The sequence below is a fragment of the Armigeres subalbatus genome, chromosome 1 (genome assembly GCF_024139115.2).
Source record: "Armigeres subalbatus isolate Guangzhou_Male chromosome 1, GZ_Asu_2, whole genome shotgun sequence".
Classification (NCBI taxonomy): domain Eukaryota; kingdom Metazoa; phylum Arthropoda; class Insecta; order Diptera; family Culicidae; genus Armigeres; species Armigeres subalbatus.
The window spans coordinates 84,717,838-84,744,974 of record NC_085139.1 but is presented as its reverse complement, the minus strand read 5'-3'; the positions used below and the strand labels follow the sequence as shown (position 1 = coordinate 84,744,974).

Genomic DNA, 27,137 nt, shown 5'->3' with positions numbered 1-27,137 from the left:
AACCACATCCACTGGCTCAGGATTTACATTGAGTTGATTGATTGCTAAACAATACCCCTCCCCCCATACCCTCCCTCTTTTGTAAAGAACACCCCTCCTCCCACACCCTCCCTCTTTTCCAAAGAGCATGCCTAACCCCCTATCGTCCCCTTCTTAAGTAAAGAATTTGTGTTCGGCCAAGGGGTTCAGAGTTTACACTGCGTTGATCGATAATTAAGCAATACCCCTTCCCCCCATACCCTCCCCTTTTTCAAAGAGCATACTTAACCTCCCTATCGTTCCCGCTGTAAGATAAAGGATTTGTGTTTCGGTTGAAATCGGCCAAGGGGTTCAGAATTGAAACTGAGCTGACCGATATCTAAGAAAAACCCCTCCCCCACATCCCTTTCCTTTTCCAAAGAGCATGCTTAACCCCCGATCGTCCCCTTTTTAAGAGAAGGAAATTGTGTTCCAAATTTGGTCGAAATCGGCCAAGGGGTTCAGAATTTAAACTGCGTAGATCAATAGTTAAGCAATACCCCTCCCCCATACCCTCCTCCTTTTACAAAGAGCACGCTTAACCTCCCTATCGTTCCCTCTGTAAGATAAAGAATTTGTGTTTCAAATTCGGTTGAAATCGGCCAAGGGGTTCAGAATTTACACTGAGTTGATCGATAACTAAGCAATATCCCTCCCCCCAAACCCTCCTCCTTTTCCAAAGAGCATGCTTAGCCCCCTATCGTCTCCTTCTTAAGATAAGGTAATTGTGTTCCGAATTTGGTCGAAATCGGCCAAGGGGTTAAGAATTTAAACTGCGTTGATCGATAACTAAGCAATACCCCTCCCCCCATACCCTCCCCCTTTTCCAAAGAGCATGCTCAACCCCCCTATCGTCCCATCCTTAAGATAAAGAATTTGTGTTCAAAATTTGGTTGAAATCGGCCAAGGGGTTCAGAATTTACACTGAGTTGATCGATAACTAAGCAATACACCTCCCCCCCCCCTCACTCTCCCCCTTTTCCAAAGAGCATGCTTAACCCCCTATCGTCCCCTTTTTAAGATAAGGAATTTGTGTTCCAAATTTGGTCGAATTCGGCCAAGGGGTTCAGAATTTAAACTGCGTAGATCGATAATTAAGCAATACCCCTCCCCCCATACCCTCCCCCTTTTCCAAAATGCATGCTCGACCCGTCGCCTCCTTAAGATAAAGAATTTGTGTTCTAAATTTGTTTGAAATCGGGCAAGGTGTTCAGAATTTACACTCAGTTGACCGATAACTAAGCAATACCGCTCCCCCCACACCCTCCCCCTTTTCCAAAGAGCATGCCTAACCCCCCTATCGTCGTCTCCTCAAGATAAAGAATGTGTGTTATAAATTTGGTTAAAATCGGTAAATGGGTTCAGAAGTTATGCTGGAACATACATACAAACATACATACAAACATACAAACATTGAGTTTTATATATATAGATTATTATTGTATCCCATTTTTTTCCAAAAGTAGTCCGACCTAATATTTAAGATGTCAGAAAAATTTTATCCAGCTTCTTACACGAGAATTGAAAATTAAGCTAATAAATTTTGAATTTCAACAGCTCTTCAATTTTGTCACAAATTTTTTGACTCCCGTTCTGCAAACGCGTTTGTCCCATTTTTTCACCGAAATGATCTGGTCAGCCTACGCTAATCCTAAATTGACAGTAAGGGCGTGACCGGCTCATACTATCCATACCAGCTGTTTCTTGCACTCAATTGAAGTCTGTTGAGGATGAAAATTTGACAACGATTTTTGCATGCCTCATATGCACAAACACATATACAAGGACAAACAGACAATAACTTGGTTCGTCGAGTTGATTATATATAAGACTATGGATCTCCGAACCTCCTCAAAAAAGGAAGGAATTTTGAAGGAAATTATATCCTTTTTTTACAAATTTTATTCATTCCTGGCAAATTACAGTCGTACAAACTTTGCGATCGCATTTCTGAAAAACAATCTGAAAGACATATTTTTTAACATTTTAGAAAGGTGCAGAGGATTCGTCTAGTGAGCAAATGTACACAGAAAAAAATAATGAAAACTAAGGAGCGCGTAAAAAATAAAGACATGGAAAATTACACTATTTTGGGCGTACATGGGTATTTTCCAACAAGTACACCCTAAATGTATGCAACTTCTATAGCATTATGTCAGTTTCTATAGAATACATCATATAAAAAGTGACATAATGAAATGGAAATTGCATACATTCAGGCGATAAAATCGTTCAAATTTACGCTCTTTTTGGCATTCCCTTTATGTGCATTACTTTCGTGTAAATTTCAATAACTTTTTCTATCTGTGTTTGAATCGGAATACAAAATGAATCTCACAATTCTTAAATTTTTATATACATACTTACTGATATAAAACTGAACTGATATAAAATTGATGAATTCCTTTGAAAGCGGCACAAATGCTGGGGTATTACCTTATCGTCAATGGTAAACGGGAACACGGCGATTTATCACAGACGGCTTCTTCAGTTACTATAATTCTATTGGTCACAAAGTAGTTATTTGACTTTGAGAAAATGAATTCAGAATAGCGTACATAATGTACATACCTAATGCAGTCTTCAAAAGTTCCTTTGCAATTCGTTGCATTGCATTGATGCAAAATCCAAGGAGCAGGAGAATGAATGCTCCCTATTTGTCAAGTGATCATTGCTTTGATGCACTTGCATCATTTCGGAAAATACTACATCATTGATTTGAATCCTTTCATTGGATTCTAGGCAAAGGCAAACACGTGGTGCGTATTATTAGTAATCGGTTTGCTTTCCACTTCGTTGTTACGTCGCAAAGATGATTGTTGTTAGCAACTGGATATTGTGTCATATTTCGCTTCTGTAATAGGAAATTACATTTCAAGACAAAATTTTCAAAACGACTTATCTGCTTTTGTAAACAAAGATTCAAACGGCGATTTGACGAATCTGATAGCTCTCCCACGCAAACTAACACCATCAACAGGTAGCGGAAGCCTTCATCTACCTATTGGTGGTGTTGGTTTGCGTGGGAGAGCTATCAGATTCGTCAAATCGTCGTTTGAATCTTTGTTTACAAAAGCAGATAAGTCGTTTTGAAAATTTTGTCTTGATTTGAAACAAAGCGAGAGGTTCGAAGACCAAAATTTCAATGAATTGTGTTGAGAAAATAATTGCCCTACTTGTTTTACATTATATGACTCTTCCAAATGTGCTGCTGGTGCTTCCGATGTTATTTTCCCGAAAATGGACATATTTAGTACATCGGGTGCCAACTAGCATTTCAAACCATTCAAACATAATTTCATTCCATTCCAGGTTTTCCCATACGTTTTGTCAATTCCCAACCACAATTCTTACATGATGAAAGCTTCAAAATAAGTAGCATTAGGTTTCATGCAACAGATAGAATCGCCAGTTTAATTACGATGAGCTCTACAGAATTGTGGTCGTAAAGTTGTTGTCTACATTTTTCGCTGCTCCTGTCAGCTAGAAGTTTTTTTTCGTCAAAATAAACAGATAGTATCCTCATTCGACACCATATGTGTCCTAACACTCGAATCATTTTCATATAATGAAGTCTAAAAAACGAGAAAGTTCAACGAGAGAATCAAACTCTCACTCAAGAGATTGACACAATTGAATATGACACCACTAGCCATATAACCACAGAGCCACCTTTGAGTTCCATGCTTTTCGATTCACAATTCGGTAGATCATCGCCTGAAATGATTTGAATCAATGATGCGATATTTCCAATCAAGTGTGCAAAGGAGCAATTAAAAACGAGGATGTAAGTTTATCCCAATTTAAATCATTTTTTCAAAGCATGCTTTTGTGAATCATTCTCAAAAGAGGATGCTCTTTAAAGACTGACCTGACATTATAATGTAATAAAAATTCCGCGGAAAAAAATTTAAATTTCGTTTCGTTTCGAAAAATTTCGAATTAAATGAACGTTGATTTCGTATCGTTTCGAAGTCTCGAAAGTAAATATATTTTTCGTTTCGTTTCGTTTCGAATCAACACAAACATTTAACTTTCGTTTCGTTTCGTTTCGTTAGGAAAAAGTGTCTTATCGCATACCCTTAGTGGCCAGACGATGGAATTGACAACAGGCGTGTCGGATGTGATCATGTCGTTTCTGGACAAACGCGTTAAGTACAGCAAGGATCTGAAACTTGCTGTATAGGCGTTCTGCGCCCTAGTACTGGAGGACCCTACTAGCTGCCAGTAAGAGTGCGGAGCACGAAATCCGCAAACTTACGGAGGAGCAGAAGCTGGCGGAACGCTAGGTGGAGAAGGTCAGAGAAGAGGCTGAATCGAGGATTCGTCTTCTTGCCGAAGGAAAACGGCTGGCGAATGGCCGTGACAGGAGCGACTCCGAAGCTTAGTAAGGTTACGCAGGAGGCGGAACTGAAAGTAGCTACTGAGAGGTCAGCAGCTCCTAAGTGGGAAAGACGGAAGAAGGTCGAGTGGAATGCTGGCCCTACCAAGACAGAGAGACCTCCTCAGGTGTCATGTTGCAGATTTCCGTTTACCCTTGCTCAAAGCATTTCAGGCATTTCAGGCATTTCAGAATAGGTTCTCACAGGGGTCGTAAGCAATTTTCAATGGAAACCCAATAATATGGGTATCGAGCTTCTTGAAATTGCATCTCCAGATTGCTTCTTTGTTTTAGGGCCACCAGACATGCTAACCTCATAGATTCCGTTCCAGGTCGATTTCCCTGTGGGGGGAAACACTTTTCAATAGATTCCAAGCATAATGGGTATCATTTATTTATTTTATTTTCTCAGACTAAGGCCGGAGTGGCCTGTGCAGTACATAAGAGTCTTCTCCATTCAGCTCGGTCCATGGCTGCACGTCGCCAACCACGCAGTCTACGGAGGGTCATAAACATTTATCAATCCTCTTGCAATGGGGGTCAATCTTCTTGAAATTATATGATACATGATGATGTTTCTCATCTAAATTTCTTTTTATCGATCTTACCACTTTTTGATCACTGTGATCCCAGAGGTCTTCCGGAAGTTCTGGAATACTGGAGAACTGGTCGATTCTTCTCAATTGCCCCAGTTAAATGCGACTATTTCTAATCAGTCTCTTATTGACCTCAGGTGGCCACTAACAGGTCCTCCGGGAGGGTAGAAACTTGAAGAGCCAAGAGCTGCCGTTTTCCTGATCCTTATTCAACAGCGCTGTTTATACCTGTCGGCGCTGTTGAATAAGGATCAGGGAAACGGCAGCTCTTGGCTCTTCAAGTTTCTACCTAAGCAATAAAGTAATTAACTGTATAGGTAAATAAAGAAAGCAAAAAAGATTAGATTAGGTACCTAGCGTAGTATAAATAGAGTAAGTTGCGATTGTTTTCTTCAAGTCGAGTAAAGTATAAGACACTAAAGACGACCACACAGTTGTGGTCGAAATACGTATCTGCAAAGATATCGAAAATAATTGGTGGAATTAAATGGAGAGTACTTAATTCGTCTTAGACGGTTGAATACATTTCACTAAAAGAGCTTATTATTTTTTTCTAGAAGGACTCATTCATTTCGGATGGCCACTAAGTCATTCTTCGAATGTTCTGGAGCATGCGGGGAAATAGTCAGTTGAACAATTTCGTCGTTTGAAGCGTATAAATAAAGAAATTGTGCCTGATATTGTTCTAAAGATTTTTTTATAATAAGGTTTATTGATCTAGTGTGGATAAAAGCTATTTACATAATTGTTTCAATTTTCTCAATTTAAAAGAAATTCTAGTGCTGCAATATCAATAACATAATTACAGGAATTAATATAGGAGATGTAAAGAGTAAACAATCTTAGCAATTTTATTCTGTTATGAGGACTGATGTTTTGAAGAACCGGTCTTAGTTGGTCAATGAAGTTGAGCTGGCGCCAGCCATTTAAAATAGCTTATATTTTGTTCTGCAAAAAGGTCCATGCCTCCGCAACTCTTGGACACTCGCTGAATTTGTGAGCTAAAGTCTCAACAGCCGCTGCACAATGGTTGCTATTCTCTCGCTCGTCAGATGTGATAGTATAGTTGACGATGTTCTGATTTTCATTCACGATCAGGAACAGTTCGTATCGAAGTGGTGAATAGGTTAAGCCAGATGCGATTCCAGTTGGTGTTTAGACTATTCCATTCCACTCTTGGTGTATACGTTTTTTCTAGGAAAAAGCGATGAATTTGTTAATTTGATGAACTACGACGAATTTCTACTTGGAATAGTCTGTTTTGTTGTTTTATCAATTTGAGGTCTGGAAGATCTGCAGGTATTGGTGTCTGTAAAGAAAGACGGGAAATGTTCCAATTGGAATCCCAAATTTACTGTCAGTGCTATTCCAATCGAGCAGAAGAATTTAATTTCCGCGAAAACATGGTTAAATTATTGTTGTTATATTGTTGGTCAATGTAGCCTAATAAACCCCTACAAATGGTAGAAAATGACTCTCAACTTGTGTATATTGTATTTGCTACCTGATTTGGGTGGGTAAAAGCGTTACTAATCATTTTTTTGGAATTAGGAAAATCACTTACACCAATTTGCAAACTTTATTCAATATGAGCAGTGTTGCGCATTCAGGGTTGCCTGTCGAATTATTTGCTCAGGGATCAGATTTCGCATCTTTGTATATAGTGTCTTTAGGTGTCTGGATATTGTTAACCAGAAAAATGTAGGATTTGCAGAACGGAATAGATTCAATATCCTGTAGATTCAGGATCAATGAACGACATTTTAAGCAGGGATCTGCAATTTTAAACCACCTTTGGAAGCATCACGTGCTAGCTGGAGAATCGGCACGCGTGCTGGGATTCTACACCATAGAAATGTACCCATTGTCGAGGTTATTTTTGCAGTGTGGACCGCATATGGACTTAAATTGGAGGCAACGTACCATATTCTTGATGAAATGAAAGTATTCAGTAAGATCACTTTCTGGCAAAGACTTAGAGACCGCATAGAGTGGAGCCTAGTGAGTTGAGAGAATTTTCTTACCACTTCATCGCAGTTTAACGTTACCATCAGTCGAATGGAATTTGAAAAAAAAAACACTCCTAGAATCTTCGATGTATCCAAAGTCAATATAGTGTGTCTTTTGTATGTTGAGTTTTGCGGCGGACACGTGCTCAAAACGATCGAACAGTTCTTTCATGGTGTGAATCCTTGGTATCGATGTGCTGATTACGGTAATGTCGTCTGCGTAGGCAACGACGAGATCTTCTCTACACATTCTCTCGAGCTTACTAAGCAGTGGATGTAAGTAGAGCACGAAGAGTAGCATGCTCAATGGGCACCCATGATGAATAGACCGTTGGAACTTCAAGAATAGACCGTTGGATGGGAAAGGTAGACGAAAGATGACCGTTGACTAGTATCCGAGTGGTGGAGAGAGCAGCTATTCGCGAGAGTAGCTCTACCAGTCCATGATTTATTCCGAGCGAGCACATAGTTTGATAAAGGAAAGGGCGATGAATACGATCAAAGGTTTGTTCCAGGTCGAAGGAAATGAATTTTCCTCTTTGCTTTCTCTGTTTTAGTTTAGCTATTCTATCTTTTAGAGAAAAAGTGGCTTGGAATATGTTCCGATTCGGGTTGGCACATTTCTGACTGTCACTCAAGATCTGGTGGACTCGTACTACGTCTTCCAATCGCGCCTACAGTATCCGTGAACAGTGTTGTAAAATGTCATTTGCATTCGTTTGTATAATTTTCCTAGAACTTTTTCCCGAAGGTAGCTATCAATTCATGATGTATGGCGAACTTATATAGCTTAAATGTGGCTACAACTTTGTCTAGCAAGACATTGCTGTAAATATGTAATCTGGGGCGTGGGAGGCGAAATGTTATTCAAATGACATTATGTCAAATGACACGTGACATTTTGGAGAGTTTTCACTCTCCAACCTCAGATGCTATATTTAGAGCAATGCACTCTTGGACAAAAATATAGCCCTACTCAAGCGTTATGAGTACATCTAAAATTATGGAATAAATTTGGCTTCTAAAGAAAGTTATGAACAAATTAGTCAAATGACATTTTACAAGCCTGTCCGTGAAAGTATTTTATAGTCAAAATTTAGTAGTGAAATCGGACGGTACGAGTGAGGAGAGTCGTCCGAACCTTTTTTTTACTAACACCACAACTCCGTTAACGAATTCTTGAGAAAAATTGCTTGCAAGTGCTTCGTTTAGTAATAGATTTAGCTCCCTGTGAATGATGTCAAAGGTACTTTGGTAGAATTCCTTAGGTATTTCATCTGATCCCGGAGATTTTCTTAAAGCATTGGTTCTGGTAGCATTCAGTATTTCCGATGTATTTATTTCATTCATACATTCATATTCCGTTAACTTTGTCATTCTCGTGAATGATTCGATCACAATCGAAGCTTCTCTCGCCGTTTTAATCTATCCTGTTATCAGCCGAGTAGAGTTCGCGGTAGTGTAGCATGTGTTGTTCGATGTCTGATGAGTTGTCTAGAGTTTCATTTCCCACCCATAGACGCGTGATTGTTGTTCGCTTTCTTCTTCGCTCGCCCAGCTGGAAGGTCAAGAATGATTCTCCTGCAACGTAGGTTTCGTCGATGCGAACAAACATTTGAGTGAAGCTACGTTGCAAGGTCAGCATTTGTCCCTTGATGCGATTGATCGTCGCCAATACTGCTGCATTTGCGTTATATTGATCATACGCAGTCCAAAGCTGTGCGTATACACGGTTAGATGACCTTACCCATTAATGGGTACTATGTTATTGTTGATATTATTCCCACCGTGAAAAATTCACCAATTTTCTTTAAAAAGTGCCATTAAAATGGGTAGTGGCACTTTTTCAAGAAAATGGGTGAATTTTCCACGGTGGGAATAATATCAACAATAACATAGTACCCATTAATGGGTAAAGTCATCTAACCGTGTAGGTGTTGATATTGATCGTGGAAGTGGTCAAAAGCTAGTTTTGTTTCCCTTTCCTTTTCTTTGTTTTCCACCTAAAAACTCAAAGGTGCAGCCCAATCGGGTACAACGCAAAGGTGACGTAGGACTACGTAGCTATATGAAATCATAATGTGTCTTTTTATTTACATTGAGCAAACTGCTCAGAGGTCAACTGAATCAAGAAGACGAATAGTAGCTCCCAGTTGGATGGGCTTTGAATCTCCAGCCGTGGAAAAGGGATTAACGCGAAACATCGGCCTTATCGCCGCTGAAGCAACTCGACTGGCTTCCAGTGGAGGGCATCACAATCCTAGAAGAAGCCATACTAAAAAATGTGTGAAATAAAGGAGAAATAAGTAGAAGCGGAAGTGGCGTGACACCAAACGCAAAAATAACTATTTGCAACGTTCGGTTTCCGCCCGCGATGGAAATATACGTGTATCGTTTTCTATGGCTGCAAAGTGAGAGAAACTTCAAGTATTAATTACACAAGTCCTGTTCAGTACATAAACTATTTATCCAAGATGAGGTACTGACCGTTGAGAAAAATCTTCACCCAGACAAACCGACTATTCGGCAAGATCCATTATTTTTAAATAATGCGCCATTTCAAAAACTAAAACAGCTAAAGGAAAATAAGATGGCGTCTTCGTAAATTTGGCTGTCGTCGGCGGAAAGTGAAATTTTCTGGAAAGATTCTTTAGTTTTGTTTCTTTTAGCTATTTGAAATTAAATTAATTTTTCTCGGGCCACCATTCTATACAAAAGAAGGTCGATCCTATTCAAAGTGCAAAACTGAATCGTTTGGCGACGATAGAAAGTTACCCTTCGGTAGCAGTATCACAAGCGCTCGACGGAGGAGATGCTGCAATATATTTGTTTGAATGGATGGAATCACTCGCAGCAACCAGACTACCACGCCAAACGACGTCGATGCCACCGAAACAATCAATCCTTTCTGTGCATAAAATGCTGGTCCTGAGGATGACCAATTTTCTTACTCCAATGCGCCTTTCCAATAACTAACTGTAATCACTCCGTGCTGTTATTGTCCGACGGCCACTCCATGAGTTTTCGCTAAGGCGCCACCATTTAGAATACATTTTCAGCTTCTCCACTGGTGGCCCGGGATGGCTACAGACGCCACCACCAATGCGATGATGTACCTACAGTTGAAACTGCTACCAGTGCCTTCGTGCCGCTGAGCCCGCTCCGCTGCGTCTGCTCTGCATGAAAGATTGTTCGACCGTTCTCTGCGGTATCCCGATCAAGAGGTTCGGACGCGCCGAAAAGCAGCTTCAATAAAGTAAGCCCGTTAGCTTCGCCCCTTTTTGATCTAACATGGGTGTAAATATGATGTACACTCATAAAGAAAGGGCGGGACAAATGGAATTACTTCAAAGGATACAAGAAAACTGCTTTCCGGCGCGCGCGAGCCATTTTGATCGGGATTCTACAGAGAGTGGTCCCGCAGCATTTTCTCACAAGATTCTGAATTTGGTTGTTGTAGTAGATAAGATCAGGTCTATTAAATATCGAAACAAGTGATCCACTTTACTGCATTGTGATAATAGCAATCAGTAAATTTCTTATTATAGTATACTCTTTTGCTGTGTATTTATTTTTAATGTGTAGCGAGTTACCTTGGTTTTAAGACATATTGATTCAATCTACCAAGAAAACATTTCGGAATGATCGTGTCAAAAACGAAGTGCGAATCAGTTTGCTGAGTATTGTTGCGACGAATGGACGAGTCTAGAAACCTCGTCTGGGTCACGAGCTGTTAATGAATCAAAATACGTTTGGTTGAAAAGAGTAACATAATAAATTTTACGCAAGACGAAATTTCTTCATCGAAAAAAACATATTTGCTTAGCGTCTGTCGGTCTGAGCGACGGTCGTTCACCGGTGGGTGGTTGCAGTACAAATTTTCCTCTACAGTAGCGTCTACATCCATTTTGCTGTCATCTGTAGATTCTTTGGTTTTGTTTCTATTAGTCATTGGAAATGAAATCGATTTTTTCCGATCCACCATACAATACAAAAAAGGTAGATCCGAGATTATTGTTCTTCAAAGTGAAAAACTTAATCGTTTGGCGGCGGCAGAAAGCTAGCAGAAACACAAGCGCGTGACGGAGGGAGATGAGGCAATAATTTTTATCGAATGGATAAACTCACTAACAACAACCAAGCTACCACGGCGATGCCACCGAAACAGGTCATTTTTGCAATCAACCCTTTCTGTCCAGAAAATGCTGGTCTTGAGAAAATCCTTTTTCTTTTCAATGCGCTTTTCCAATAACTAACTGCAGGCACCCTTGATTACTTTTCGGTAAGGCGTCACAATTTTCAGCATGTAATCAACCCTTTATTCACATAAAATGCTGGTTCGTTGAGGTTGAATGATGACCACCGATGCCGATGACCACGATCAATGCGATGATTTTCCGTTGACAATGCTACTAGTGCACTGCAGTGTTATCGTGCTGCTGTTTCCACTCCACTGCATCCGCTCTACGTGGAATCTTGTTCAAACTGAGGATTAGATCCAAGCCCGCTAGTTGCTTGATTTTGATGTCTGTGCTTGCGATGCATGTACGGGAGTAGTTCTTTTACTATTTCTATTGTCGAGTCCATCTTTGCCAGTGTTGTTGGAACTCATTGATGTGATCAGCTGTTAGCAAGTGAAGACGTAGGCTCCAAAATTCACGGCTGGGATCTCTTCCGAGGTTTGGTAAAAACAATCGTGTTGTTACAGCTTTGCGGTCTGTAAAAGAACGTACATATGTGTCTGCCGATTGAATATGTTGTTGCAGATTTGTGTTGATGTAGATATGGTCGATTCTTGACATTGAATTTGAGGTGATGTATGTATGACCTGGCGTCCATGGATGTAGTTTCTCCCGTACATCGCATCGCAGAGTAGCAACTGTTGTACAACCGCCCGAAAGGCAGGATTAGTGTTGGTACCAGTAGCGTCGACTTGCCGTATGACACAGTTGAAGTCACCGGATCTATTATATAGAGTTGCGTAAAGCGTGAAGCCAAATCTACCTATTGAACTGTCAAACCGTTTGCCTATCGAGTAAAGTAAACAAATGCTTGTTGGTAAGGCGGAAGTATTGTTATCGCCTAATGATTATTATAGCGAATTAAAACGCATGAATTGAAATGTATTAGATTTGTTCTAGAAACAGCTTCAAAAAACTTCAATACACTCCCCAATAATGTAGCAACAAGAAACTCACGTGTTTGTATAACAAGAGTATCATTTAGAATAAGTGTAAGAAGGTCCTCTTTGCGCAACTCTATATAATGACTATGACTAACATTTCCGGTCATGTGTCTATTTCGCCCAAATGACTACCAGGTAGATGGGTTTCGGCCTAATGGCATATATCAAGCTCTATCTGGTAAAAGGGCGAATGTCGCAAGAGAGGAATCTGTTTGTCGACTTTCCCTCTTTTGAATAAAAGTGACAAGTAGAGGATTTCTTTGCAGTTTAACACCTTAGTATGCAAGTTCGCATTGTTTTCTATCGTTCTGAGGTGATAAACTACAAACCCCTGCTTGTCAATTTTATTTAAAAGAGGGGAAGTCGACGAAGAGAATTCTCTCCTGCGACATTCGCCCTTATTCCAGATAGAGCTTGATATAGCCTAGTGACCTTCAGTTAAATTACTTTCGGCCGAAAGTTAACAACAAAATCGTCTTTTTGACTATTCTTTCGAATCTCTGTCATTAATATTTCCGACAAAAACAAAGCTTTGTCGTTGCTTCTCTTTTGTTGTTGAAATATTGATTCCCTGGGAATGATAGATATTTCCTCATGTCATTCAACAGTACTGCCGCAATCTTGAAAAAGTGACGGATACGCTATTTTCAAAATGGGTTTAACGAGTGGTACTCATCAAGCTTTTTAACAGGAAAAGAGAAAACCTGTAGGTTGTAGAAGGCAGTGGAACACTAAAGTTAAAATAAATTATGCTTTATTTATTTTAAACGTGGGCCTCTTTTTGTATACCTCTTGCCTTACATTACGATTCAGTAAAAGTTAGAATATTAGGCCCCCTGTCCGAGCCTCTGGCTACACCAACTACATTGCATGAATGAAGAAATTTAATAACTAAACTGTATACTCAAGCATGATCTGATATCTATTCCAGCGTATAATAATTACATTTTAGGTGGAAGCTTAATAATAATAAGCATTGTAACTAATTACGCCTTACCTATATGTAAGCTATAATATGTAAGCAAGTCAGTCACTCGTTTATTATAAGAAAACGGACGCAATTACAGTCATGAGGAAACAGTTAGTTTATCCTACACTTGGTCCCTTCCTATCAATCTTTTAACATCGCACACAAGTCTAGCGGCTAAACATCTCACCCAGAAATCCAAAGATTTCCTACCCTAATCTTTCATATCTCAGTTCGCTTGTTTTATCTCCGCCGCTAAGCCAAGCAATCAGCGGTGAAATCGATTTATTTAATCAGCAAACCATTACTTACGGTTACAAAGTTGCAGCCAATCCGCACTGATTAACCCAGCGCAATCATCATCATTGAATATATTCTCGTTTGCAAAACAAACGCACCAATATATAATCGGGTCTTGCCCCGGAGTCGCCACCCTCACCCTCGCTCGCCTGTTAAGCCTTTTGCCAGATTAGAATGAACGTAACATTCTTCCTCGTGTAGCATCGAGTTCAAATAGCTTTACCGTGTTTCAACTTCGTTTACCGTGGGCGCTGTTTTCCATTAGGATCTATGGATCCAGTAAGGCCGTCGTTGGCATTAAGCCGCTGCTGCTGCAGGAGACATCAGGAGCGGGACGACCGCGTTTCGTTCGGTGCAAGGAAACCAATCAAATAATTTACTCATAATAGCTTATTAGGTACTAGTTTTCGTGTTCTCGTGTATTCGCCTGCCAGGTTCTGTCCGTCTTAACGACGATAATCGCACCACCAGATCGAGATTCTGGGGACCCGGTGGATTGCGGGACGCCTTGAGAGGGTCCCATCATTTATGCAATCGGCATAGTTTTCGCTCGGTGGTGATTGTGTTGTGTGTTTTTCCCAGATTCTTCGCGGCAATCGCATCAAGCACCAGGATCGCGGTGTGCTTTAGAGCCTGTAAAGCAAAGCAGATCGCCGCATATAGGAGGGAATGGAATAACGAAATTGCTCAACTTATCGATCTAATCGTTTCTCTCTTTTTAGATTTAAGAAATTAAATGATAAGTCATTCTACAGTCTTTTATATAGAGGTACAAATATTTCCCAATGTATTACTGAAATTAATTACTTGACATGACGCTTTTCTGTTTGCACTTTTATTCAAAAATTCAATTCAACTACTCCTGTGTGTCCTTTCCGCCTAGAGACCAGGACTTGTGCTGGAGTCTGGTTCGCGCTTCGAGCTATACCCGGGTTGGACCACAATAATAATTGCCTACCCTCGCCAACGGTATTGAAACCCGATGGAGACGGGGTAATGTTTGCATGTTATTGCACCATTAGGCTCATTCATAATTTTGCTTCCCTCAGAACAAGTGGCAGCTTACACAGCAAAAAAACCCATGAATTGTTCGAGTGTTGGGTCCTACGTGCATCCATCGATTGGGCGCGCTCGCTGTACGGCAATTTATTCGTTTGGACCATGGGAAACATTGGGATGGCCTTACACGGAATTTGGCAGTTCGGTAGCTAGAAACAGAATACGAAGATACTGCACTTCTTTTTTCTTCCCCAAGATGGAGGCGGAGTTGTGTAATTATCGCACTCCTTCTCGTGATCTGCGAGGATGGTGATTATCGTCGGATGCTGCCTCAATTTTGGTGGAGTATAGTGAGTCGTGCGATGTCGATGCATTATGCTATGTTCGTGCGGATCGCAGTTGATTGGTTGCTGATAATTGAGGATGCGTCATAGCCCAGGCATGGTCTGAACTAAGAATCATTCTTCAACTAATGTCATTGTCAATGACACACTATATTACACTATACTACAGTGAAACGTCTCACTTCCTCACTCCTCATTTCTTACTTATCACTGTGAGAAGTTAGTAAGGAGACATCTCACTTCTCAATTCTCTCTACTCATTTTTTACAGAGAGCAGTGAGAAATGAAAAGTGAGTGGTGAGACGTCTCACTTCTCTCTCCTCATTGTCGATGTAGACAGTGAGAAGCGCGAAATGAGTAGTGAGACGTCTCACTATTCACTTCGCACTTCTCAATTTTTACAGTGATAAGTGAGAAATAAGGAGTGAGTAGTGAGACGTGTCATCCCTCGTTTCTCACTGTGAAAAATCAGTAGTGCGAAGTGAGTAGTGAGACGTCACATATCACTGTGAAAAGTAAGTAGGAAGACGTCTCACTTCTCACTTCTGACTTAACAGTGAGTAGTGCGATGTGGGTAGTGAGACGTTGAAAATGCCCAATTTTTGCGTTACGTAATTTAATGGATCTTTCCTATACGCGAACGCCATGGAGCTTTTCATATGAATAAATAATTCTAACGACGCAGAAGTACTTCAAAATAGAATAAATATTCTACACAGGAATTCTGAATTACTTTCTAGATCTACTCTACAGGCATACGGAATTATTAGGATTTCCAGGCTTATTGATAAATTTTTAGCAATATTTAGTGCTTCTATTCAGTGAAATTTGAATTTTACAATACCGTCATCGGGGGTAACAATGGATCTGGGGTGGGGTGACTGACAATATGTGCTGACACTCTAGAGGTCGGATAACAAAATCGATCAAACTGGGCGACTGTATGAGCAGATCCGCTAGAAGAGTAATTTCATGTCCCTGTTTCATTGCGTATGTATGAAACAAATAGAAGCCACCAAAGGTTAATCACTTCTCCAAACAGTTTGAATTCATAAAGCGATTTGCCACGTAGAATTTGATCAACAACCGTTCTTTCGTGTATTCATCATCGCCAGCCACGCACCCACCACTTCGCATTTGTATGCACATGAAGCTCCCACTGACCAGCTTCGAATGATATCTCAATTACCTATTCTTCTCTCTTTAGATTCCATTCATTCTTTAGGCGTGAGCACGACTATCATCCATTCAGCATTTTCTTTTGTTCCAAAATTATAGTCAAACATGCACGTAAAAAAATCAGACCCAACACTTGACCCACGTCAGTTGCTCCGCGCAAACACCTAGCAGCGTGAATGAAGCGAGGTAGTAACGAACCATCAACCCGAAGAAAGACACATTAAAAAATCTTAATTCTCAAACAAGTCATTGCCACTGCGACAGCCCGCGCCCTCTGCCATCCTTCGTGGGCAATGTTTGTGCTCATTCTAACTTTCAGTCAGTGAGTCAGGTCCCCGTTTGTCTCGGGTGTTCGTCTTGTGTAGAGTCTAGTCGAGCAGTGGGCTCTGTTTGTTTGGACATCTGGAATCATCGCGGTGGAAAATGTGAACTCGGAGCGTTGAAATTTTTACTCCTTAAAAAACATAACAATTCATATGCGCGTACCTCTGCCCGGTAGGGTGGACCAAAAACGGTGTTGAAAAGCGTGTTCACAAGCATAAACGTTTCTTCTGAGCTTACGGTTTTGTATAGATGAGTTTGGCAAAAACGTGTTTCTTTTATTGGTTTTCGAGACTATGACGAAAAGACGGAAATGTCTGCCTTATCTCCAGCATCAAAACCACTTCTGCATTGGAGAATCATCTATCGGAGCATCTCATCTTTCTACAGCTATTGCGTCCACCAATCGTTAGACTGCAGGAACGTCCACCAATCTGCAGCAGGGATCCGACGGTTTTTGAAGGCCAAAAGTTGTGATACCTTGGCTGACTTGCACTCACACCGGCAATTTCTGACCAGCGATCGTACCCATCACTTGCAGTAACTACGGAAGAGTCCAAATGAATTTTATTCTCCCTCCCTCTACCTCCCGTTGAAAAATGACAACACTTTACATGATTTTATAAAAGCAACAGTAATGTAAGTACGAACAATATTTCAAATACTTCTTCTGTTCCCCAGAATGCGAGTGAAATTTTAGTTTACTGCCAACATTTCAACGGCATGAAAAGCTAAGCCAAAATTGAAGAAATTCAACAAAACTATGTAGTTCTTGCAACTGAACTGGGACGAAAGCGTTCGAAGCGAAGAAGTAATTTCAATATATTTCGAAACATGTTTGGTGAGCTTCACTTTGGTAGGATACCATACACGTCTTCTGACGTTCTCTTCGACTTCTCCAGTAATTCAATTTCAGGTGAAAAACATTCAACTTTGTGGGGTTTGAGTAAAATGCCTTCAGCGTGTTATAATAGATTCACACATCAGCGTGTCAATCGGCGAGCAGCAAGCCATGATTTTGCCCCTTCTAGAGATGTCGTAAAATCCCGATTAATCGATTAGTTACTAATCGATTACTCTTGATTCTTGTCGATTATTGAATCGATTAATCATTGTATAGTAATCGATTCAAAATTAATCGATTATCACAACGATGAATCGATTAATCGAAATAATCAATTAATTTTCGACATCCTTATGATGTCGTAAAATTCTGATTAATCGATTAGTAACTAATCGATTACTCACGATTCATCTCGATTATTGAATCGATTAATCGTTGGGTAATAATCGATTCAAAATTAATCGATTATCACAACGATGAATCGATTAATCGAAGTAATCGATTAATTTGCGACATCTCTAGCCCCTTCCAGTCAGACCTCCGCGGCGCGCACACGCATCCACGGGGAGTCGCCGTCATAACTTCGTTCCGGCAATTTAGTGCCACACATTTTGGCGATCCTGCCAGTCTATTGTTTGGATCCTGTCGCTGATTTCATGAGGTGAGTTGAATTCAAGTGGTTAAATTGTGACGAGTGATATATTTCAGTTTGCAAAATCACAAGGCGCGTCGAAAAATTGTTTGTGGTTTGTGCGTCTCGAAGACCGTCGGAGAATGGTTTGGGGTTTGCTAAATCACAAGACGCAATTTAGGGCCACACAAACTTGGGACCACAGAATGTCGCAAGATTGGCGTTTCCTTTCGCCGAGAAAGTTTAGTGTTCAAACGAAACAGATGGGTTTGATGAAATATCAGCAAGGCCAGAACACTTCTGCTTCTCTAAGAACTATCCGGTCCAATATGTGATATATGGTAAGCATATGCGGTCTTTCGAAAAATTTCGTTTCAGGTGGTTCAAAACGAAATTCTGCAGAATTTCGCGTAACTTTAACATGGCGAAATCTGATTTCTTGATTTCGTTTCGTTCCGTTAATTTACATAAATTTCGCCATCAAAAACTAGCTTTTAACGAAATTTAACAAAATTCCGCAGAACTTCTAAACTAATTTAAACTAATATCGTACTTTCGACAAAATTTCAACGAAAATTTCGACAGCGCTGCTGAAAAAAATCATAGAGGCTATTTTTAAATTTTGTTCGCACTTGCATACAACCCCATTCCGAGTCGACAAATACGTATTGAATTTTCTACTAGAAAACGTCTTCAGTGTATTTTTTTTGGAAATGTTCATCAGAAAACGAAAAGCAATTTTTTTGCAATTCCTGACCATAATATCTGGTTTACAGTTCGTCTTTGAGTGATAAAACGGCCTACTTTTCTATACCAACGAAATGGGTGCTTTAATGAACATTATGCAACTCAAATGGGTTGCATAATATTCATTATAACACTCATTCGGGTGCTATAATGAAAAACCAACATCAGAACAGTAGTTACATGACTTCATTTTGCTGAATCATCTAGGGAAGGTGTTCAAATAGTGTATTTTCTGCGTCGCGTAATAAATGAAATACTTGATGGACATGACATCAAAAATTTCCAAAGGCAAGTACATATATCGCTTTACGACTCATCGAACTATGCAATGTAGCACGGTAACATGGAATCTGATTGTTCTCTGCAGCAAAATATATTATTGGCAAAAATGGCCATGTGTAGTAAAGAAGACTGCACAATTTTGGTACAGATTTATCAAATTAAAGTCCATTTTACGTCATTGCAAAAAATAGCGTGTGCAACTCGTTACAAATCTCGATTTTTTCAGCACTCGCAGTATTTATCCAACGAGGCTTGCCGTAACGTAACGTACAACTCGTGCTGAAAAAATCATCTTTCTGCAACTTGTTGCACAAAGTACTATTTGAGTTATCATATTTTTAACGAAAATACGTCGGATTTAACGCAATTTTTAGTACGTCAGAGTGTTGAGTGCAACATTCGGTAGGGTGCGCATGGAGCTGCGGCCTGCGGGTGATGAAAAACGACGCACATTGGAACAACTCAGAAAAAAGACGGTCAAAACCTCATTGTGGCGTTTAATACAGATTTAGATCCATGATTTTTTCATAGAATGTGTTCAAAAAGCTGCCTGACAAAATCTAGAGCGCGAAATCCACTATTATGTTTTAAGGCGATACCCGAGCACAAAAAAAATTAAGGCGAAACCCGAGCAAAAAAAAATCTCGAACATTGTTTCGAGAGTTAAGTAGCCAGAATCTTTGACGAATCAATGATGTTAAACCTGATGGCCCGACGTGTAAATGTTCCTCATGCAAAGCCCTTACGAGAGGCTCGGTAATAGGATTTTTATCCGGTAACACGAACTGATGTTTAGCATCATAGGGCAGTTGGGAGTTTTCTAGACGAAGGTTGTTGCAGATAGTGGGACGAAGATTGGCAAGCCGACGAGACGGTTGTCCAGATTTTAGAGCATGTATGTCACTTCGTAATTCAGTATGTTGAATGTATCTCACTATTACTTCAAGGGAATATCTCAACTCAGGAATAGAGAGAGAAGATGAGAGGGTTCGCTCGGACCTCGGTAATTTAGCACTTCTGGCAAATCGTATCACATAACCAACAATTCGCTGCAGCTTTCGGAAGGAGCTTACATTACTCATAAACGGAAGAATATCTGGACAAACAATAGGTGTTGCGATCAAAGCTGGCTTCCATTCAGGTAATTCATCATCTAGAATAGCATCGGGTTCATTAACTTGGTACCCAAGATTATAGAGGAACGGTGGTCCATTCCACCACAAGTGGTTAGAGACCAGCTGTTCGGGAAGCTGGCCATGAGACACGATATCTGCTGGGTTCTCATCTGTGCGAACGTATTTCCATTTGGATTCCCTTGTTTGATTTCCTATCTCCGTTATGCGGTTGCGGATGAACAAATTTAGTTGGGCTGGTGGTCTCTTCAACCAAGCCAGAAAAATCTGGCTGTCGGAGTAGTATGTTATCTGCCGAAAATCCATCTTCAGGGCTGGAATAACCTTGCAAGCCAATCGAGAAAGCAAGAGTGCTGCACAAAGTTCATTCTCGGAATGGTTATTCCCTTGATCGGTGCTATCTTGGACTTGCAGCACACTAACGTAATCTTCACGCCTTGAACTGATACTGCACGAATATAGAGGCATGCGCCGTATGCCAGGTTGGACGCATCGCACAGTGTTTTCTAACCCAGGAATTCGTGATCGAAAATGTTTTGGCCATGAAAAGATGATTTTAGAGGCTCAGTGACTTCGGAGAAAAGTTCCAGTATGTTAAGCTCCATATTTCGTGAAAAAAAATTTTTTGGCTAATCCCCCTAAAAGTGAGATGGAAATTCTCTTTCCTCCAATTATGAAGATACATCATTGGTGTCTTCAAGAAAGTTGTAGAAAAAGTTTCTACGAAAAATTTTGCTATATAAACTTTATTTCTATCTGCTATAGAAGTCGAGATATGGGTCGTTATCTATGAACGACCACCAAAAAACAGGTTTTTCACGATACTTTCGTCAATATATTTTTTAGATTTTTCAAATGTTCTACAAAGATCTCCGTCGCGATAAAAAACATGAACCTTACGAATACAGTTTCTTCTTATTTTCAATATTGACGAAGTTATTGACGATTTTTTGTTCAAAAATGAGCATTTTGACATTAACTGCATACATGTAGGGGCAAAATGGGGCAGAATTTTAATTAGGAGATTGAAAGTATAACTCAAGCACTAACGGTTGCATTGTAACTTATATGTGACTTAGCTTTCCGTAAGTACCGTATGGATATGTTTTCTTCTTCTTCTCGTTATATATAAATAATGAATTGGTCTCTATTCCGCATAACTAAGAAACGGCTGGGTTCAAATTTCTTCATCACAATTTCTAATGGGTTTACATAATATTTTCTTATGTAAAAGTCACGACTTAAGCTGAAAAAATATAAAAAATTCAAATTAGAATTTGTACGGGTATTTTGTATTAGGCACATCACAACACGCATTCTCACCTACTGTGCAAGACAACGTCTGCCGGGTCATCTAGTTCATGATAATAACACTTAAGCCAGACCTATGTCTTGTCTTAATGTCCAAATTTTGAAAATCATTATCGAATCGACGAATATTTTACAGAGAAATACCAATATATCGGGATATTGGTATTTCCAGAGAATTCTAAATGAAAAAAATAAACTGAAATTTTTGGAACACTTTTCTGTTGACCTGTTTTGCAATATTCTGATGTTTTAGACGTAGCAAACTGGCTTTTTATGATTCCGGGATATTTCGAAAAGTAAATAGGTAAAACAAGTACCTTCGAATTGTTTACATAAAATTATATTTAAGCTTATGATGTTTGAGGCGTCATTAACCATAGCTTCCATTCAATAAAGAATACTGATTTACCCGATACTGCAGTTCCTCTCATCAACATTCCTGGCTGTATGGTGATTTCTAAAATAATACAATTTGCCCAAATACACTGGGGTCGCTTTTTACGTGACTTTTTGATGATTTTTTTTAATTACGCGTTGTTTCTTCCCGCGGAATTTGAAATTCATGTCAGTTCTGTAAAACATCCATCCATAATCATTTAGAAAATTTTGTATTTGGCTAAATCATAGGTCTGGCGTAAGTGTCAAGACTAAAGATGACCCTGCAGACGATGTCCTGCACAGTAGGCGAGAATGCGTGTTGTGATCTACCTTTTTAAAATTTCCATACAAATTTTATTTTCAATTTTTCATATTTTTTCCAATTTTAGTCGAGAGTTTTACATGAGAAAATATTCGGTAAATCCGTCGGACATGTTGATAAGCAAATTTGCCGAAGAAATTAAGAAAATCTATCCAGCCGTTTCTTAGTTATGCACAATACAGACCAATTCATTTTTATATATAACAAGAAGAAGAAGAAATAGATGTTCATACGGCACTTATGTCAAGCTATGTCACATATATGTTGCAATGCAACCATTAGTGCATGAGTTATACTTTCCATCACCTAAATAAAATTCTGCCCCATTTTGCCCCTACATGTATGCAGTTAATGTCAAAATGCTCATTTTTGAACCGAAAATCGTCAATAACTTCGTCAATATTGGAAATAAGAAGAAACTGTCTTTGAAAGGTTCATGTTTTTTATCGCGACGGAGATCTTTGTAGAACATTTGAAAAATCTAAAAAATATATTAACGAAACTATCGTGAAAAACCTGATTTTTGGTGGTCGTTCATAAATAACGACCCATATCTCGACTTCTATAGCAGATAGAAATAAAGTTTATATAGCAAAATTTTTCGTAGAAACTTTTTCTACAACTTTCTCGAAGACACCAATGATGTATCTTCATAATTGGAGGAAAGAGAATTTCCATCTCACTTTTAGGGGGATTAGTCAAAAAAAAATTTTTTCTAAAATATGGAGCTTAACATACTGAAACTTATCTCCGAAGTCACTGAGACTCTAAAATCAACTTTTCATGGCCAAATCATTTTCGATCACGAATTCCTGGGTTAGAAAACACTGTGCATCGGCGAAGCCATGAATTTCGAGGAATACTGCGTCAGATAGTAACATGTATCTCGGAATTCGTATCTGCTGAATTCGGTAGAGTGATTCACGAAATATTTGCCAATCTAACAACAATTGATCTTTGAGCACATCATCCCATTTCAACTGACTGACCCAGACTTGTTGCATTATGATCTTGGCTATCACGATTATGGGAGACACTAGACCGAGAGGGTCAAACAACTTTGCTATTTCGGAAAGAACCTGACGTTTAGTTGGCGGATGAGGATGGGCTGGAAAGGAATCAGGAACAAAAAGGAATACATCTTCCTTTGGATCCCATAGCAAACCCAAGGTTTTAATAGACTGGTTGATGTCCGCATCTTCGAAGGTTAGAAACTTTTCTCTTTCTTCTTCCGGTACTATTCGAATGATGGCCTCTTGGTTGACACACCATTTGTGGATTGGGAATCCACCGCTCTTCAACAATTGGTTCAGCTCCAAACGAGATCGAATAGCATCTTCAATAGTATCGGCTCCAGATAGGACGTCGTCCACATAGAAATCTTCTTCCACAATTCTAGCTGCGATAGGATAACTTTCAGCTTCGTCACTAGCCAACTGCTTCAGAGTACGAGTGGCGAGAAAAGGTGCGCTGGCTGTTCCATACGTGACAGTTGTCAGTTCCAGTACTTCTAATGGATCAGTCGGTTCCTTCCTCCAGAAAATCCGTTGCAGAGATGTCTGTTCTCCATCAACACGAACTTGGCGATACATTTTAGAAATGTCCGCGGTAAAGGCATAGCGATGCCGCCGAAACCGCAAAAGATCGAAAACAGGTCATTCTGGACAATTGGGCCAATCATCAAAGTATCGTTTATGGAAAGACCAGAAGACTTTGCTGAGGCATCAAATACGACTCTGAGCTTAGTTGTTGAGCTCATAGGTTTTAGCACGGCATGATGGGGCAGGTAGTATGTTATTCGAGTAGGTGTATCATAGGTCTCAAAGACACGCTGACAATGGCCGAGAAGCTTGTATTCATCAATGAGCTGGCAATACATTTGCTTAAGCACTGGGTTTTTCTTAAACTTTTGCTCAAGCATGAAAAAACGGCGAAGGGCAAGGGAACGGTTATTATTCAGGTTTGACACTGAATCCTTCAAGGGAAGTTGGACAATGTAGTGACCACTGCTATCACGAATGGTTGTAGATTGATACGTTGCTTCGCATCGCTGTTCTTCGGTAGTCAACACTGGGGAGGATTCGATAGCTTCAAGTGACCAAAATCTTTCCATAGATTCAGCTAATGATTCAAGGATGATAGCATGACACTGTTGCTGATTTAGTGGGGTTCCGTCATCAACAGTACCAGCAATAACCCACCCTAGGCGAGTTTCCTGGATAACGGGAAGTTTATCTGAGATTTTTAGCTGACTAGGCAAAAGCAGCTTGAAAAACAGCTTGATTCCAATCAAGAGGTCTATTTCCCCGGGAGTGTGGAAGGCTGGGTCGGCGAGTGGTAGTTCAAATGGAAGAAGCCATGATTTAGTATCGAACTTACAGGACGGCATCACACCTGTGATTCGATCTGTTACGAGACAATCCAACTGTGGAAATCAGAATGTTTGGAACTAATCTGAATTTTGGCCATTTCCGAAAGAGTGGTTTTTCTTGCATTGGCCCCAACAATTTCGACCTTAGCGGGAAGGCGCGGGAGATTCAACATATTGATCAACTTTTTCGTCACCAGGTGCGCCTGGGACCCACAATCTAGAAAAGCACGGCATGGGTGCAATTTACCGTTGCTATCCAAAATATTTACAACAGCGGTCATCAAGAGACTGTTGTCAAGACGGGGAAATTCGCTTACCGAGCAACTGGTAGGGCAAATTATCCGATAGTCGTGGGTGTACCTATAGTTGCGGTAGTGTTGTTTTCACAAAATCTACGTATTTAACGCAGCAACCCATACAGTCAATTAAACTGTTGTCCTGTCATTAGATGAGATAACGGAAAACGGTTTGAATTTCCCTCAAAATCGGTAAATTATTGCTGAAATACATTATCTTTTTCTCGTCTTTGCTCCAATAGTTGCGGTAGTGTTCCCATAGTTGCGAGTCCCATATAAAAGTAATGGGATTCGCAACTATAGGAACATGAATTAAAAAATATCGCAACTATTGGAACACTGCACCAATAATTGGAGATCATTTTAGGCAACAACGATGGATGGTGCTGCAATTGAAAAACTTTTCTTTTGAAGCATAATTAGTGACTATTCGTTTGCATATTTGAGGTAGGTGGAATGAAGTATAGGCTTGGTGTAAACCGAAAAACAGTGGAAGAACGTGCTTAGTTCCTCCACTATTGGGTCTTTTACCCTAGCTACCGGAGAATTTTGGTTTATATCAAGGGCTTGGGCGGTTGTCGGAGGAATATTAAGGGGTTGTGCATTTACATGTGGTGCGGTTTCAAAGTGTGTAGTGTGTGGTGCTTACCTTGACACTTCTGGCAAGTGCGCGGGGAACTACAGGAACTACTCGGATGACCTTTTCGCAAACAGTTGTAGCACAGCCTCAGCTCTCGAACCTTTGCATGACGTTCAGGAATGGACATTGCATGGAAGAACTCGCACTTGAAGTTGGGATGTTCACCTTGACACAGTTCGCAGGTTGCCTCGGAACTTCCAATGATAGTATACATTTTGGCTTGGGAATTTCTCACCGGGTTGGCAGGATTCTTTATTGGAACGGTTGGTCGCACGTTGATCGGACATTTCGATGATTCTTCGCAGCGTTCGAGGATGGCACACCGCTTCTTGAGAAAGGTTATGGTGTCATCGTAGGTTGGTATCGCCTTGTGTGGGATGGTTGCTTCCCACTCTTTTCGAGTATCCTTGTCCAGGGCTCCGGACACGAGGTTGACAACAAATCTTTCGGAGATTCCATCCAGCTCATCTTCGATCAGAACCAACCCATCGATGTGTCTTGTCACTTCATCGATAAGCTCTCGTAGCTCCTTCGGGTTTTCTCGGCTCATCCGCCGGAGGTTCAGCAGCCCTTGGATGTGGGTATCCACGATTACCCGTTTATTCTCGAATCGATCCTCGAGAATTTCCCATGCGTGTGTGTAGTTGTTGTCGTTTAGGGTGCGAGCGTCGATTATACCCGAAGCCGCTCCAACTAATGATCGTTCCATATGGTACAATTTGATGCAATCCGTGTCGGTGGAGCATCGCATCACGTCAGAAAACATAGCCTTGAAGCGAGGCCAGTTCTCTGGTTTCCCATCGAAGGTCGGAATCGGTGCCCTCAATGGCTGCTGTTGAACGATGATTCGTGGATTTTCAGTAGTTGGCTGGTGTTGGGCAACGGGCACAAAACGAGATGCTTGGGCTGCTCGTTCGTCAAGAACACACGTCTCGTTGTAGTGCACACTTAAAATAAATCGCCGACTTCGGTAAAATTTTACCGAAATCTCAACCGCTGAACTGTTCGGTAAATTATTTTACTGATTTTCGGTGATTTTGACAGTTGAGCAATGGAAAAAATTACAAGAAATCTGTAAATTAATTTGCCGAACAGTTCAGCGGTTGAGATTTCGGTAAAATTTACCGAATACTGTAAAATGAGCTAAGTGTGTGGGTTTCAAAAACAAGGTATCCCTGGTCCTGCTCTTCGACTCTCTCGGGAGGGCACGCTGCCATGACCTGGTGATGGAGTGCCAAATACTCTTGGAAATGATTTTCCAGGTTTCGAGACAACACTTTCAGCTGAGCGGCATCATACTATGCACCAGCCGCATCAGCCTCTTCGATCGCCTTTCGAATCCGAGTAACCTTTGCCTTTGCTTGGCCACGTAAGTGGATTATTGATTTCAGGTCCGGCATTTTCACTTTTTCACTCACTTTTACTGGCGTGTGCTCCATAGGCATCGAAAAATAGTTCACAATACGCCTTTACTTTCCTCAGTCAAACACAAACACGACCGGACAAGTTCACCCAAATGTTCTAGAACTTTCCGGTATCAATCGCCTTGAGTTTAAGAGAGTTCACTTCACTGCTGTTTTCTTCGGACACATCTGTGTCGCTATTAGCACTCGCGACGGTGACCACGGTGACGCGAACTATTGACGGTTCTATGCTATGCTACGTTATGCTAAACCGATAGACTTCTGGTTAGGGGTGTAGACCTTACTCAAGAGATTTTTTGAATGATCGGGAACATATACTGTGAACGCATTCTATGCTAAGTACCGTAAAAAAGCATGTATATCGTATTTGATTTTGGACGATAGACCTTTAGTTACGCGTGTAAACTCAAAGGCCTTACTTCAGAGATTTCTTAGATAACGCAGAACAAGGGATTGAAT

At 40.4% G+C, this 27,137-nt stretch overlaps 1 protein-coding gene across 1 annotated transcript; it reads right to left on the bottom strand.

Annotated features, from left to right (window-relative positions):
* Window positions 1-11,416: 11,416 nt before the first annotated feature.
* On the bottom strand, window positions 11,417-26,471 carry LOC134206322 (uncharacterized). The gene is made up of 3 exons (XM_062682021.1): window positions 26,380-26,471; window positions 25,264-26,201; window positions 11,417-11,532 (listed from the first exon to the last, which is right to left on the bottom strand). The coding sequence occupies exons 1-3, from the start codon at window positions 26,469-26,471 to the stop codon at window positions 11,417-11,419; spliced, it is 1,146 nt and encodes a 381-aa protein (XP_062538005.1).
* Between the last annotated feature and the right edge of the window lie 666 nt (window positions 26,472-27,137).